This window comes from Sinohyriopsis cumingii, chromosome 16, assembly GCF_028554795.1.
Source record: "Sinohyriopsis cumingii isolate HCF-2022 chromosome 16, ASM2855479v2, whole genome shotgun sequence".
NCBI classification, from domain to species: domain Eukaryota; kingdom Metazoa; phylum Mollusca; class Bivalvia; order Unionida; family Unionidae; genus Sinohyriopsis; species Sinohyriopsis cumingii.
In genome coordinates this window covers 53,593,884-53,610,819 of record NC_142976.1, presented here as the reverse complement: position 1 = coordinate 53,610,819, position 16,936 = coordinate 53,593,884, and the positions used below count along the sequence as shown (strand labels likewise).

Sequence of the window (16,936 nt, the reverse complement as noted above, 5' to 3'; positions counted from 1 at the left end):
CAACAAAGTGGATGTATCTCAGTGCATCCACCTTTAATCATCTTTGAGAGGCTTATTCATCTGCATGTATTTCAAATCCACAGTGAGCTGACGGAAGTCAAGGAGCATGACAAAATAGTGACAAAAGAGGCACAGCAAGCTCAGGAAGATGTAAGTAAAGCTTGTCATCAGGGGTTATTTTTGTTGTTGTACAAAATTAAACTTTTACAGTAATAATTGAATACATTTTTTCTGTGCACATTATTGGTATTTGTTATGGAATATTTGTTTGGATGTTACTCTTGAACTTAAATACCAGTGTATGGAAAAATATTAGTAAGAAAACTTCATGAGTGTTTGAATCTAGAATAGTAAGCAGAATATGGTCAATGAGATAAATAACGTTTGAATACTTCTAACCAAATATTCCCAACAAAGAACTTTATGACTGGCAATCAGTATGGTAAATAATGTTTGAATACTTCTAACCAAATATTCCCAACAAAGAACTTTATGACTGGCAATCAGTATGGTAAATAATGTTTGAATACTTCTAACCAAATATTCCCAACAAAGAACTTTATGAATGGCAATCAGTATGGTAAATAATGTTTGAATACTTCTAACCAATTATTCCCAACAAAGAACTTTATGAATGGCAATCAGTATGGTAAATAATGTTTGAATACTTCTAACCAAATATTCTCAACAAAGAACTTTATGACTGGCAGTCAGTATGGTAAATAATGTTTGAATACTTCTAACCAAATATTCCCAACAAAGAACTTTATGACTGGCAATCAGTATGGTAAATAATGTTTGAATACTTCTAACCAAATATTCCCAACAAAGAACTTTATGACTGGCAATCAGTATGGTAAATAATGTTTGAATACTTCTAACCAAATATTCCCAACAAAGAACTTTATGACTGGCAATCAGTATGGTAAATAATGTTTGAATACTTCTAACCAAATATTCCCAACAAAGAACTTTATGACTGGCAATCAGTATGGTAAATAATGTTTGAATACTTCTAACCAAATATTCCCAACAAAGAACTTTATGACTGGCAATCAGTATGGTAAATAATGTTTGAATACTTCTAACCAAATATTCCCAACAAAGAACTTTATGACTGGCAATCAGTATGGTAAATAATGTTTGAATACTTCTAACCAAATATTCCCAACAAAGAACTTTATGACTGGCAATCAGTATGGTAAATAATGTTTGAATACTTCTAACCAAATATTCCCAACAAAGAACTTTATGACTGGCAATCAGTATGGTAAATAATGTTTGAATACTTCTAACCAAATATTCCCAACAAAGAACTTTATGACTGGCAATCAGTATGGTAAATAATGTTTGAATACTTCTAACCAAATATTCCCAACAAAGAACTTTATGAATGGCAATCAGTATGGTAAATAATGTTTGAATACTTCTAACCAAATATTCCCAACAAAGAACTTTATGAATGGCAATCAGTATGGTAAATAATGTTTGAATACTTCTAACCAAATATTCTCAACAAAGAACTTTATGACTGGCAATCAGTATGGTAAATAATGTTTGAATACTTCTAACCAAATATTCCCAACAAAGAACTTTATGACTGGCAATCAGTATGGTAAATAATGTTTGAATACTTCTAACCAAATATTCCCAACAAAGAACTTTATGACTGGCAATCAGTATGGTAAATAATGTTTGAATACTTCTAACCAAATATTCCCAACAAAGAACTTTATGACTGGCAATCAGTATGGTAAATAATGTTTGAATACTTCTAACCAAATATTCCCAACAAAGAACTTTATGACTGGCAATCAGTATGGTAAATAATGTTTGAATACTTCTAACCAAATATTCCCAACAAAGAACTTTATGACTGGCAATCAGTATGGTAAATAATGTTTGAATACTTCTAACCAAATATTCCCAACAAAGAACTTTATGACTGGCAATCAGTATGGTAAATAATGTTTGAATGCTTCTAACCAAATATTCCCAACAAAGAACTTTATGACTGGCAGTCAGTATGGTAAATAATGTTTGAATACTTCTAACCAAATATTCCCAACAAAGAACTTTATGACTGGCAATCAGTATGGTAAATAATGTTTGAATACTTCTAACCAAATATTCCCAACAAAGAACTTTATGACTTATACACAGGATGATAAATAATGTTTGAATACTTCCAAGTAAATATTCACAGCAAAATATGTTATGACAGACCAAAGTGCAAGCCATCTGATACTTATTTTTTGGCTAAAATTGAGAAAGCAGAAAGAACATTTTGCTATTAAAGCAGTTAAACTTAGAAACTCTGCTTTGTTTCAGTAACTTGCTTGGTCCCAGGGGGAATTCTTCTCTTGTGCAACATTGCAAATGAAATATAAATTCATGTATAAATGACTTCCCCCCCTTCCAATTAAATGTGCATATAAAAGTGTACAAATAAGCCAGACATGTTAAAAATGTTTTAGCCTTTAAAAGTCAAACATATTTAAGATCTTGAATGTACAAGTCAAACATGCAAACAGATCTTAGATTTGTAAGCCAAACATATTAAAATCTTAGATATATAAGTGAAACCTGCTAAAAATCTCAGACTTATAAGCCAGACATATTACAAATCTTGGACTTATAAGCCAGACATATTACAAATCTTGGACTTATAAGCCAGACATATTACAAATCTTGGACTTATAAGTCAAATGTACTAAAATTTCAGGACTTGTAAAATTAAAAATAAACATCCAGAGAATCCTAGACTTATAGGCCCAACATACTTAACATCTAAGATTTATAAGCGAAGTGAAATAAATCCAACCCCAACATGGCTATTTCATATACGAATGAAGATAGTGATATGCTGATGAGAGTATATTACACAACCATGCTATTATTTGCTAAGTAAAAAATAAAACTTTGACTTATAAGCAAGTGTATTTAGCGATTGACTGCAGATGGATCATTTATATTGATAATACTATTCAGGTATCTCATTTCCTGGTAGATTTAATGACAACAGTCATCCCAGCATATAAAAGGGTCATAGAAAACTCATGATTGTGGCATATTTAAACAAAAAGGGTCATAGAAAACTCATGATTGTGGCATATTTAAACAAATGTTCTGTTGTAAGTTATTGGATTTAAATTTTCTTTGTGGTGCAGTCTTAAAAAAGATCAAGGACACAAGAAACTCAGTTTTTACATCAAGTCAGTCTTAGGATTTTGTTAAGTAGTATTACAGCCATCAGTGAAAACTTAGATAACTGTGACATATATTTCATCACAGATCTGTAAATTTAAATAAAGATTTGATGCGATCATGCCAAAAGAGCAGAAAATTATCCCTTTGATACCATCTTCTGACAATGCCATTACCACAAATATAAACCAAAATCAAAGAAAATTGGGCTGAGAAAGTGATTTATTTTTTGTTTCACTTGTTTGAAAGGATCAAGAAATTCTGGCCAATGGATTGAAAGTGTTGGTGCATCCATCTGTCCATTTGTATGCATCAATACTGTTACTATGGTTTGCATTTAGGTCATTTTTCTCGGACATTATTGTTTACAAAGTTACATGGCTTGGTACTTAATTGTCTTTTAACAGGTAAAAAGCCGTGATTGAAAACTAGGTCATTGTGACCTATATTTCATGGCTTGCAAACTGGTCATACCAGCATTGGTGGCTTTCATATTGTGAGTGAGATAAAAATTGTCCTAGCATGATGGAGATGACTTTTGTTCACATTATACTTTTTTTCTGATCATAGATGCATGCTTGCCAATAAGCTCATCCTCTATATATTCCAAATTCTGGTACATTTTTACTGAAGAAAGTTTATCCAATTATGAGTCTAGTCTCTAATTTAGATATTTATATGAAGCCAGGCTTCCTTTCTCTTAGCAATCTCTCTGTCTACTTTTCCTTCAAGAATGTGATGATTCTTTTTTATCTTGAAACTCATTTGATTTGTGCTTTAATTTAAGTGCTATTCATAATTTTTCAGCTTAAGTTTGCGCTGAAAGAAGCTGAAAAGAATGCCAGTCTTCTTGCAGAATATCACGAGCTGTATGAACTCCAAAGGAGACGACTGGAGGGGCAGGTCTTTATACTGGCTGATGAGAGAGAGATCTGGAGCAATGCTGCATATTGTCTGGCTATGAAGGTTGGTAGGAGAAAACGTAGAACAGTTTATTTGCTCAAGTATTTGACATCTTGTCCATTCATCATTAAATTACTTAAGATTCATTCTGGCAAGAAAAACATAATTCCTTTTATTTAGCAGGGTAAAGGGAAAGAGTCCTTAACAAATACCCATCCCACCCACCCCCTTACATGTATTTGCTCAGCGGAAAGTCAAAGCCAGTATAGTGGCCTTTGAAAGCAGTATAATTCAAGGCACTTCCATAATGATGTTGCCATGGATTAAAACATGTTTACAACTCAGTATACCTTGAAAGTTACACCTGTTTTTTATTTTTGGATGTATATAAATGTATATGGTAATTATGTGTTACATTTATTATTGACTACAACAGTTAAAAATATTATTTTCTGAATCCCCCCTCCAAAAAGAAGATTGAATAGGTTTAAATTATGGGAAGAAAAAAATCACATTGCTCTTCCCTAGCTGAGAATGAAATAATATTGATATCCTTTTAGAAATATCATTTCTGTTTTGTTGCTACTTGAAATATTTACACTTAGCTTTTAACATGACAGGTAACAGAGGAGGCACAGCTAACAACTGCCAAGCGCCTTCATGTGTCTGAAAAAGCTTGGGTGAAACTAGCAACACATTTTACTATTCTTCTGAGTGACAGAGACACTGATCTCCTGACCAAGATTCAGACACACCTTGAAAAGTGGCGCAATGCTCTCGAGGAGTTCAGCATTGTCCTGAAGCATCGTGAAGAAGAAATGCGAAGACAGCTTCTTTTACTTGCCCCCAGTATTGAAAAATGGATGAAGGAGATTCGCAGAGTTTGCTTGTAAGTTTTTAGACAATATTTGAGAATTCCATTCACCATGTTTTATATAATTGTAGTTCTTTTAGATTATAATACAGACAAATATTACTTGATGGTGACTTCTATATAAAAGATATTTGTTTGTTAAGGGTAGCATTGAAAATCCCACCTTTACTTAAGTTTCCTTGTTAACCACTCTATAAAAGAAAATCAGTTAGTAAAGGAAATTTGATTGGCCTGTTGAATGACCTTTCTATACATATTTTAATATAGTTTTGTGTTCAAAGTTGTTCTTCTAGGTTCAGTTTTATATATTTTCTTTGTAGATTTTTCTTTGTAGATACACCATGCTATTTTTCAGTTTGTCATTTTCTGGATATTTTTAAGAAAACAAACTTCACTGCATATTCTTCTACTAATTTCATTTTGAATCATAAATGTATTTATAATTTAACTTTTATATGCATAGAAATTTTGAGCAGAATAATGTAAACATCTTTCCAGAATGAAGAAATTCTGACATTCATTATTATGTAGAATGGCAGTTGAATGATAATAAACTAAATGTAGTAGTAGCAGTAGTTATTTTTAGCTCAGTATACTAATATTGGTTTTTTATATTCTTCATGTCTGTCTGAAAATGTATAACTCCTTGTCATGACAGTTCCCTCAAAAAACAAAATATAAGGTGGCGCTCACCGGATAATATGTACTTTTGAGAGAGTGACGTATGTAAGGTGAAGTAGTTCACATTTAAAACATGCACAGTGGAGAGAATGTTGGCATATCTCTATGCTACATTAATGTAATGTGGATGATATTTCTTCTGGATATTGTACTTTTGGAAATTTTACATGATTTAAGTACACTGCTAACTAAAATGACTGCTCCCTTGTGTTAAAAAATCAGTCTGAATTAGTCTAAAGTGCACTATACATAGCAGCTATTAAAATAGGGAAAATGAATTTTGCCAGACTAGACAATACCAGCTTCTGAAAGTGCAATGAATGAATTACCAAATATATAAAATGTAAAAAAAGTTATCAGCTCTTTTTTATACAATTTACCTCTGAAGTTCAGGAAGTGAAAATGACCAAGTAGAGCTAGCACTTTTTTGAAAGGTGCACATTTGAAGTAAGGCCAAGCTGTATACTCTATAACCCATAGTACACCCATCAGTCATACACCAAAATAAAGGGAATTAAAGGTTCTTTGCATTATACCTAAGATATACAAGGTCTTTTTTAAATAGCCAGTGTAACCAGTGAGGAGAGCCAGGGAAATTCTTTTTCTTTACAATCCTAACCCTATGCAAAATGCGAAACTGTATAGCGCCACCTAAACTGTAAAAAAGAACTGATATTTGTCCCAATATTAGAATGGTTGTCACACCATAATTGCCAAAAGTTAAGTATCCATTTTAACAGGAGAAGAATGTATTACAGACTAGAGGTGTAGTAGTTATGGTCTTTGTGTGAGAACAGTACAACACGATGAACTCGGAAGATGCATTGTAATACTTTGGTATACAACAAAATAATCACTATTATTTATTTATTTATTATATATCCTACTTAGAAAAATCCTAAAGTTAAAAGAATGCAAATGTTATTGAAAATGAAGTTTGTTTAAATTATTTTTTAAAATGAAAAACATTGTTGCATGGTATGAAGAAACATAATTTTGAATACTGTCACATCATGTTTTATGCAATGAACTTAATGATTTCTACATGTGCTGAACAGTACCCAATGAATCATTGATGATGTCCAGTAAGTTGGCAAATTACTGGATCCTCCCAAGCATTGCATTTATATCGGAAATCATGAGCTGGTTGTTAACAAGGGATTTTAGTATGTTCTTGCAAAAGAAATTGACATTGATTTTGAACCTGTATAATTTATCTAAAAATGGAAACAGTTTTTTTGCTCACATCTTGTTGTATGCCAGAATATTTATGTGATGTATAGCAGTTAATTTTGGACGTATGAGGAGACAGGTGTTTCTTAACAATATTTTGATTTGACATTTCTAGATTTGATCCAAGGTATGTATTAGAAAATTCATGAGAGGGATTCATTTTCATCTCACAGCATCAAAGAGCATATGAAACACCATGTATAAATTGTGCACATACAAATAGTCAACCTTTTCATTGCCCAGATCTATAAAATAATTATTTCTTTATTGATATCACTGCTTTGAAAAGAAGGTGGAGTGTGTATAAGTGTGTGTCCATTATATTTAATATGCCAGTTGAGACCACAACTTGAAGTGGATATGCAATATGGGATGAAGGTTCATTATTATTACTTAAGGTGTTTATATGGTTATACGATTTTATAAAAATGACGTTATTCATCAGTTAAGTAAGGGATAATTATTGAGGATAGAGTTGGGCACTGAAATGGTTGTATAATGTACTGACTCTCTCATGTTGACCATCCTTACTCTAGGGCAGGGCATATTGTAATAATAATAATAAATAGTTCAAGTAAATGATGAGTTATGCTCTGTTTTTGACAGAAATAATTGGTGGATACCAATATTTGGAAATTCATGGCTACTATACAAAAAATGTGATGAGGTCATAGCTATTCACTGGCAGAAACATTAGGATCCATGTCCCATTGCAGTGATTCTTTCATGGAAACCTTATAATACATGTCCCATTGCAGTATATTTTTTCATGGAAACAATAACATCAGTGTCCCATTGCAGTGATTCTTTCATGGAAACATTTAGAATCCATGTCCCACTGCAGTGATTCTTTCATTAAAACATTAGAATCCATGTCCCATTGCAGTGATTCTTTCATTGAAACATTAGGATCCATGTCCCATTGCAGTGATTCTTTCAGGGAAACATTAGGATCCATGTCCCATTGCAGTGTTTCTTTCAGGGAAACATTAGGATCCATGTCCCATTGCAGTGATTCTTTCATGGAAACCTTATAATACATGTCCCATTGCAGTATATTTTTTCATGGAAACAATAACATCAGTGTCCCATTGCAGTGATTCTTTCATGGAAACATTCAGAATCCATGTCCCACTGCAGTGATTCTTTCATTAAAACATTAGAATCCATGTCCCATTGCAGTGATTCTTTCATTGAAACATTAGGATCCATGTCCCATTGCAGTGATTCTTTCAGGGAAACATTAGGATCCATGTCCCATTGCAGTGTTTCTTTCAGGGAAACATTAGGATCCATGTCCCATTGCAGTGATTCTTTCAGGGAAACATTTGGATCCATGTCCCATTGCAGTGATTCTTTCAGGGAAACATTAGGATCCATGTCCCATTGCAGTGATTCTTTCAGGTAAACATTAGGATCCATGTCCCATTGCAGTGATTCTTTCAGGGAAAAATTAGGATCCATGTCCCATTGCAGTGATTCTTTTGTGGAAACATTAAGATCCATGTCCCATTGCAGTGATTCTTTCAGGTAAACATTAGGGTCCATGTCCCATTGCAGTGATTCTTTTAGGGAAACATTAGGATCCATGTCCCATTGCAGTGATTCTTTCATGGAAACATTAGGATCCATGTCCCATTGCAGTGATTCTTTCATGGAAACATTAGGATCCATGTCCCATTGCAGTGATTCTTTCATGGAAACATTAGGATCCTTGTCTCAATTCACAAATTTAAGTAGCAGTGAATATGTCATTTTTTGTGAAAGGATTAAACTTGATATCTGCAAAAAGAACTTCATGTCATGCAAAACTACCCATGAGATATTCTGGTTATATTCTGGGATGCAATACACCATGTGTAGGTTAATCATAACTTAAGCCATGTCATTTAGTAATCTTTGTTTCTTTTTCAAGGAACAGGAATTTTTATATGCCTCTATTGACAAAGCTTTCTCTCTCTCCTGTTGTTGTACCTGTACATTTGTCATCGATTTCTAAGCTTTCAAAAGTTATAATCATTCATTAAAATAGAAAGTGAAATGCCTGTTGAACCAAGACATCATTATTATTTCATTTTTCTTTCCACGTGAATTGCAAGATGACTTGCCAAATTTTCTTTCAAATGAAGCTAACAGCGATGAATAATTCAGTTCTTTATCTGCAGTCTTTACTGTCTTTGTTTATTTGCCAACATACTGTTTTACACCTAATACATTAATAGCTGCACTGCACAAAAGCCAAGTCTGTTCTAACTTTTGTTTGTGCAAACAGTTTGAATTTTTATCTAATGTTATTTTTGTGTGTGAAGTGAATGAGATTTTCTTAAAACTGAGATCATCAGGTCAAGAGTTCTAATTTTCTTTGCAGTGTTTTTATGGTAGTTTTACATAGTTTATATTCTGTATGGGAATAGTTAACCTATTTTTCATGTCTTGTGCACAAAGTGTCTTTCTCAATATAGTGAGCAACAGAAGACAATACAAGTCTTAAAGAAGTAAGTATTATAAGTTAGAATGAAACAGAAAGTCATGAGCGACACTAGGGACAAAAATAAGTTTTCTTATAATTATAGAATATAATTTCTTGACAAATATATTAGGTAAAATTATAATGTGCACAGAACCTCTTTCATTTTGTTGGCATTACAGGTTTTATGCATGTACATTACTGTACTGTATAATGTAGAATTACATATTAGTGTCATAGACTTGCACACATATTTGTATAAAAGAGCCAAACAATGGAGCTATTTACTAAATGTAGAAAATTACAGCAGTCACTCCGCACTTCTCTACAGGCTTATTATAAAACTGACATTGCACACGTATTAAGTAGAAGGTTTTCTGTGGAAAATCTGTCTCACATTTCTTGCACAATGTCAGCCTGTTTTGTTAAGAAGAAAAAATGGAAATAGATTAAATGTGTTTTTGCCTCACCTTTAAATGGCAAGACGTAATTATAGCTAAGCATCAGTTAAATGTGTTTTTGTCTCACCTTTGGATGGTGAGATTTAAGTATTGTTAAGCATCAGTTATGCATATGTTGGTTATTGGACCTATTAATCATACAGAACAATGGAGTACATAAAATTATCATTTATGTGTATCATGACAGGCAGTTTTCAATATTCCCTAATTATAATGTATCCATTGGAGTCATATTGTGTATCACTTGATAATGAGAACACATAATAATAAAGTACATGATGCATATCATCATTTACCATTGACTGAAATCAGATCGATGACCTCACTCACCAGGAACCATATTATAATGAAGGACCTTAAAGAGGTTTTACTATATCAAGCAATACAAAATCTCAACTCCACCATGTGTATGGACGATTGTAATTTTACTATATCAAGCAATACAAAATCTCAGCACCACCATGTGTATGGATGATTGTAATTTTACTATATCAAGCAATACAGAATCTCAGCTCCACCATGTGTATGGATGATTGTAATTTTACTATGTCAAGCAATACAAAATCTCAGCTCCACCATGTGTATGGATGATTGTAATTTTACTATGTCAAGCAATACAAAATCTCAGCTCCACCATGTGTATGGATGATTGTAATTTTACTATGCCAAGCAATACAAAATCTCAGCTCCACCATGTGTATGGATGATTGTAATTTTACTATGCCAAGCAATACAAAATCTCAGCTCCACCATGTGTATGGATGATTGTAATTTTACTATGCCAAGCAATACAAAATCTCAGCTCCACCATGTGTATGGATGATTGTAATTTTACTATGCCAAGCAATACAAAATCTCAGCTCCACCATGTGTATGGATGATTGAAATTTTACTATGCCAAGCAATACAAAATCTCAGCTCCACCATGTGTATGCATGATTGTAATTTTACTGTCTCAAGCAATACAAAATCTCAGCTCCACCATGTGTATGCATGATTGTAATTTTACTATGTCAAACAATACAAAATCTCAGCTCCACCATGTGTATGGATGATTGTAATTTTACTATATCAAGCAATACAAAATCTCAGCACCACCATGTGTATGGACGATTGTAATTTTACTATATCAAGCAATACAAAATCTCAGCACCACCATGTGTATGGACGATTGTAATTTTACTATATCAAGCAATACAAAATCTCAGCACCACCATGTGTATGGATGATTGTAATTTTACTATATCAAGCAATACAAAATCTCAGCACCACCATGTGTATGGACGATTGTAATTTACTATATCAAGCAATACAAAATCTCAGCACCACCATGTGTATGGACGATTGTAATTTTACTATATCAAGCAATACAAAATCTCAGCACCACCATGTGTATGGATGATTGTAATTTTACTATGCCAAGCAATACAAAATCTCAACTCCACCATGTGTATGGATGATTGTAATTTTACTATATCAAGCAATACAAAATCTCAGCTCCACCATGTGTATGGATGATTGTAATTTTACTATGTCAAGCAATACAAAATCTCAGCTCCACCATGTGTATGGATGATTGTAATTTTACTATGTCAAGCAATACAAAATCTCAGCTCCACCATGTGTATGGATGATTGTAATTTTACTATGTCAAGCAATACAAAATCTCAGCTCCACCATGTGTATGGATGATTGTAATTTTACTATGCCAAGCAATACAAAATCTCAGCTCCACCATGTGTATGGATGATTGTAATTTTACTATGCCAAGCAATACAAAATCTCAGCTCCACCATGTGTATGGATGATTGTAATTTTACTATGCCAAGCAATACAAAATCTCAGCTCCACCATGTGTATGGATGATTGTAATTTTACTATGTCAAACAATACAAAATCTCAGCTCCACCATGTGTATGGATGATTGTAATTTTACTATCTCAAGCAATACAAAATCTCAGCTCCACCATGTGTATGCATGATTGTAATTTTACTGTCTCAAGCAATACAAAATCTCAGCTCCACCATGTGTATGCATGATTGTAATTTTACTATCTCAAGCAATACAAAATCTCAGCTCCACCATGTGTATGGATGATTGTAATTTTACTATATCAAGCAATACAAAATCTCAGCTCCACCATGTGTTTGGATAATTGTAATTTTGCTATATCACTTTGCCTGCAATTTTATTGACAATAGTTAGATATAATGTTAAAGTTTTTCAAAGTGACATGACTTGTATATCACTTGCTATGTTGCACTGATTCTTTCATATAATGTTAGTCAGTTCCTAATAGTTTTTGTACCATGATATGTTAGGACTCCTGTCACACCTCCATTCGTATAAACATAGATTATGATTTTTAAAAAATTGACAGGTTTAACACAAGATTCCAGTCAACAGGAGGCCTTATTTCTTTCATTCGAATGCTAGAAAAAGACTTCACATGTAAAAATGTCTATTTTTAACTGATATTAGATTGATGGTTGTTATTACATCATAATAACTTCATTGAAGTTTCAACAACTTGATGACGTGTCATCACTAATAGAAACATAAATAATTTATACTGTTGATTCCTTCGATTTTTTCTTTTAAACATTGCAGAAAGAACAGTGAAAATTTAAGGTGCCGGTATTACATTGATGGTTGAAATATTATCAGGTGTTTTTTCCAACATATATTATTTTACAAGGATTTATTCTTCAGTGACCCTGCATAATATATGTCCACCAGAAATTTGCCATTTTGAGAATTATCACTTCCCTTGCTCTCGTTTAGAGAGTCATATTTATTCAGCTTGCAGGAGGCAGTGACTGAGAATTACGTGAAATACATGAATAGTACAGGCTGGTCTGCAAACCAGAGGTCATGCTCAAGTGACCTCATTTATTAATTTACAAAATGACATAAATAATGAAAACCATCAGAATCAAGGATGACTTATTAATCAAAAAGCAGGAGATAAGGGGGGAGGGTGTAAGTATTTTATAACAAAGGAAAGAAGTTCTATTATATTTTACTGAAATCATTTGTATCTGGTAATGTTTAAGGTAGTAGCAATTTTTGGGTTATTGACTAGTAAAAGTGTAAATGTTATAAGGCATTCACATTAGAAAATGAGGAACCCATTTCAATAGAGTAACAAGATTATCCCTAAGAAATTTATCCATGGGTATGGTGGGGGTCTGATTGGGGGGTCTGATAACTCAGTAAAGCATCAAACTTGAAATCCAAGATTTTGATGCCCACCCAGCCTTGCACAGCTGTTTTTGTGTGTCCTTGAGAAAGGCACTTAGCTCCCATTTCCTTGCCATGATATAGACAAATACAGTGCTAAATATGATCTTAAAAGCCAAGCAAGCTACTTTTTCTCTATACATATGTTCAGAATACATATCTTAAGATGTACAGTAAACACGTCAAAGACAAGACAGATGTCAGTGAAAGCTGTAATGCAATATCTATACCATTCGAAAATTCAGCAGTCTGTGGCCAACAAAGCAATGTTTCAAAAAATCTTGCTAAGGAATTTTCAAAGTTAAACTTGAACAAATTCTTCTGAAACAATTCAAATGAATTAACGGAATAACCAGACATGTGCTGCCTTGGTAATAAATGTCATGGGGATCATGTGACAAATATCAGTATAAATCTATTGAATACACTGATGTCAAAATTCCATGTAAATTATTTCTATGAATTTTTATATTTAAGGTTTCTCATACAGCTTGATTTTACAAAGTATTTCTTTTTTCAGTCAATCCTATTGATATTTAGGAATAATTTAATCTGAATCAGTTAAACATTATGCTATCTTCATGATTTGACAATTTTTGAAAATCCGAACATAAATCCTATTTCTGTTTGCTGATATGTTTATATGATGTACTCTAGAAACCAAGGAATTAGAGTTGTACATACAATAGTTCCTCATTATAACATTGCTGAGGGGAACCATAAAAGAGTACTGTGATATATGGGAGTTTGCCTTATACAGGGTACATATTCAGCTGTGTAATGGGTTAAATGCCTTGAGCTGTGTTATATCAGGGATCATGTTGTAATGAGGCGCATCAGATTTATTCAGGAAAAATTGGATGATATTTGGGAAATTCTTTCACCAGCTTAGGAGGAAAATAGACCCAGATCAGCCACAGTATAATGTGCTAGCAGGATCTAGGTGTACATTGTTGATAATTAGTAGAATAAACATCATAGACTCAGGTGGCCAGGCTGGTCATTACATCATGGCCGGCCAGGGAGCACACAATTCAGTTGCAATAATTATTAAAAATAACATTGTTGATGAAGACCTGCAAGCACAATATGTTATGTCTGGGAGTACACTGGTTGTCATTTTTAATAAAATTAACTTTGTAGACTTGGTACTGGCAATGCATTATGGGATAGCTTACCTGGATGTGCACTGCTCAGAGGTGATAATTAATAAAATAAACATCAGAAGATTCAAGCCAGGCAGTGCATTATGTGATACTGACCTGGGCGTACACTACTCACATGTGATAATTAATATAAAAAAATTTGAAGACTCAGGCCAGGCAGTACGTTAAGATAGCTGACATGGGTGTACACTGCTCGCATGTGATAAATAAAATAGACTTTGTAGACTCTGTAGACTCAGACCAGGCAGTGCATGATGTGATGACTGATCTGAGTGTACACCGTTTGCATCATGTTTTGGTAAATAAGTTACAGACATTAATATTTTTTCATTAATTTGTGTAGCACTGCTGAAGGATTGTTGCAGAAGGCACCAGATGAGGCCCTACAACAAGCACTACTGCAGGAAATAAAGAAATGGGAAGAGGTTAGTCTACCATTTTACTTGTGGTTACACATGTCTGTGAGAACTGAGGGTTGCTGAAATTGTTGTTGCAGCTCTTGGGACTTGATTTTTAAATTAGGACCGGAACAAAACAAGTCTCTAATTTTTAAATTGTATCCATGATTGCTGACCTTTTAGTTGATCTATTTCACTCAAGCCTCTATTTGATCATGATTGGTTACTTCTAACTGGGCAGGATTTATGTTATGTTTATATGACCATTGCTTCCAAACAGAGTCTGTTCATAAATTTATTCTTGCTTTTTGAAATAGTTTTTCCAGGAGTCAGTTATAATTATGGCCCATGACCTAGTGACCAGAGATTTCCAAGAGAGGCCAGTCAAAAGTTCATACGCTATCTCATTTGGCCATATGATGTTTTTTCAGGAGGGTAGTAATTACTCTGATGGGTATCTTTATGTTTCTGTCACATACTTGGCAACATATATTAAAGAAATGTCTAATAGTTGAGTGATCAAAACCAAAACCTCTTAATTAGGGTTGAAGACAAAGCACACTCTATTTAAGTATCAGAAATGATTTTGCTCAGAAGTTCCACATACTCTTTATGAAATACCTGGTAGTATGTTGAACTAAGGATTTCTAATGTCAATCCAACAGCAAAAAATATCCAGATGTTCTGGACTAAATCCAGAGTTTTATTACCACTAATACAATACCTGTTGCTATTGCATAGCTTACCTTACTGGGAATTACCACCATTCACATAATACAGATTCCAGCCTGCCAAGAGATAGAAAGTTCAGTAAAAAAAGAAAACATACCCAGTGTGTTCCCCACACCATCATGCCACACCTACAAAGCATATCCTTTTATTCCTTTGAATCGGTTCAGTTCAAAAATGCTCTTCAGAATACTGCCTTCTCTCATGAAACAATGCATATCTAGCATCTAATTTTGGTTTTCCATGTTCCTTGAGTGCTTATATCCTCAGTAAAAAGGGCACTCCAGTCCAAAATACCTATCTGACCATGCACAAACCCTATCAAGATACTTGTGCTTCTGTTCATATTCTCAACATTCAAACTATCAAAACCAAATCACATGGAGAAAGTTCTTGTGCATACCAGGAACCAGCCACCTGTAACAAAGTGCCTGTTGAACTTGATACAAAGTGATCTCACTCAAGAGTGCCTGTAAAATTCTGCTATTTTGACTGCAACTGCTTAACAATGTTTCCTTAGCTTGATTATTTTCAGCTTGTCATTGTTTGTAATTTCATGTTGTTTGTTTTTGTAATATATATATATATATATATATATATATATATCCTTATGTGTGAACCAATATTGTAAAGTGCTTAGAGCTTTCAAAATAAAGCACTGTATTAAATCCTCATTATTATTATTTTTATTATTATTTAAAATGGATAATTGTTTGTGAGATTTGATCAAAAGAGGTGTATACATTTATTTAAGCCATGTACAAGTATTATGTCAAATGTGGTAATTCTATATGCTTTAGACTAATAAATCTGTCCTAGTAATGAACTTTTGTTACAAAATAGTTATTGGGACAGATTTATTGTCCTGTACTTGGTTCTGTTTACAGAGTCTAGGTCATGAGACTGAAAAGTTTGGTGGGGATGTTTTACTGGCAGGACAGGAACAGTTAGCCTTCATACGACAGCAAATGGAGGGGTGGACAGAGCATGCCATGAAAGTCTTTGGTCGACATCGTGGTGAGGACGGCAGAGCACACCCAGACCAGGAGGTTATGGGCAAAATGAATGAGGTATTCTTTTGTAAAAACAATGCATTTACAGTATTGTTATTAATTGTGTGGTCTATGAATAATCAGAAAATAATTGTTCTCCAAAATGGCCAAAACATACATATCTTCTCTACACATTTATTGAAGCACATAATGTGGCCTTAAAAGTAATTATATATTAGATCCTCAGTTATGAACATTTATTTGAAGCATTGCTTGTATACTTTGTGGAGTACACAGTAAACCAGGACTTCTTTCCTATGAAATTTAGCCACATATTAAAGATGTCTGTATTGTCTTTCAATATAAAATATTAATGTCCAAATACCATATTACTTACGTTATAATAATAAGCAGTAAATAGTGCAAATTATACATATGTGTACTGTTATTTATCTATGAGTATGAAACCCATATATTTTCTTGTATTACTGAACTAATGGTTTTATTTTTCGGTAAAATTTTATTTCAACCATGACATCTTTTGCTATAGATCTATCAAACTGAAGTTGCAAATGCTTTAA

At 33.3% G+C, this 16,936-nt stretch overlaps 1 protein-coding gene across 10 annotated transcripts in view; it reads left to right on the top strand.

The window, feature by feature from the left end:
- LOC149780429 (axonemal dynein light chain domain-containing protein 1-like) overlaps positions 1-16,936 on the top strand; it is a 99,148-nt gene that overhangs the window by 29,052 nt on the left and 53,160 nt on the right. For all 10 annotated transcript variants that reach the window (XR_016415088.1, XM_089937361.1, XM_089937364.1 and 7 more), the window contains exons 12-16: positions 84-150; positions 4,015-4,173; positions 4,731-4,999; positions 14,580-14,661; positions 16,251-16,433. Coding sequence is in view for 9 of the 10 variants with exons in the window: in XM_089937361.1 (XP_089793487.1) it covers positions 84-150; positions 4,015-4,173; positions 4,731-4,999; positions 14,580-14,661; positions 16,251-16,433 (760 nt within the window). In the remaining variant the exon portion in view is untranslated. The remainder of the gene's footprint in view (positions 1-83; positions 151-4,014; positions 4,174-4,730; positions 5,000-14,579; positions 14,662-16,250; positions 16,434-16,936) is intronic.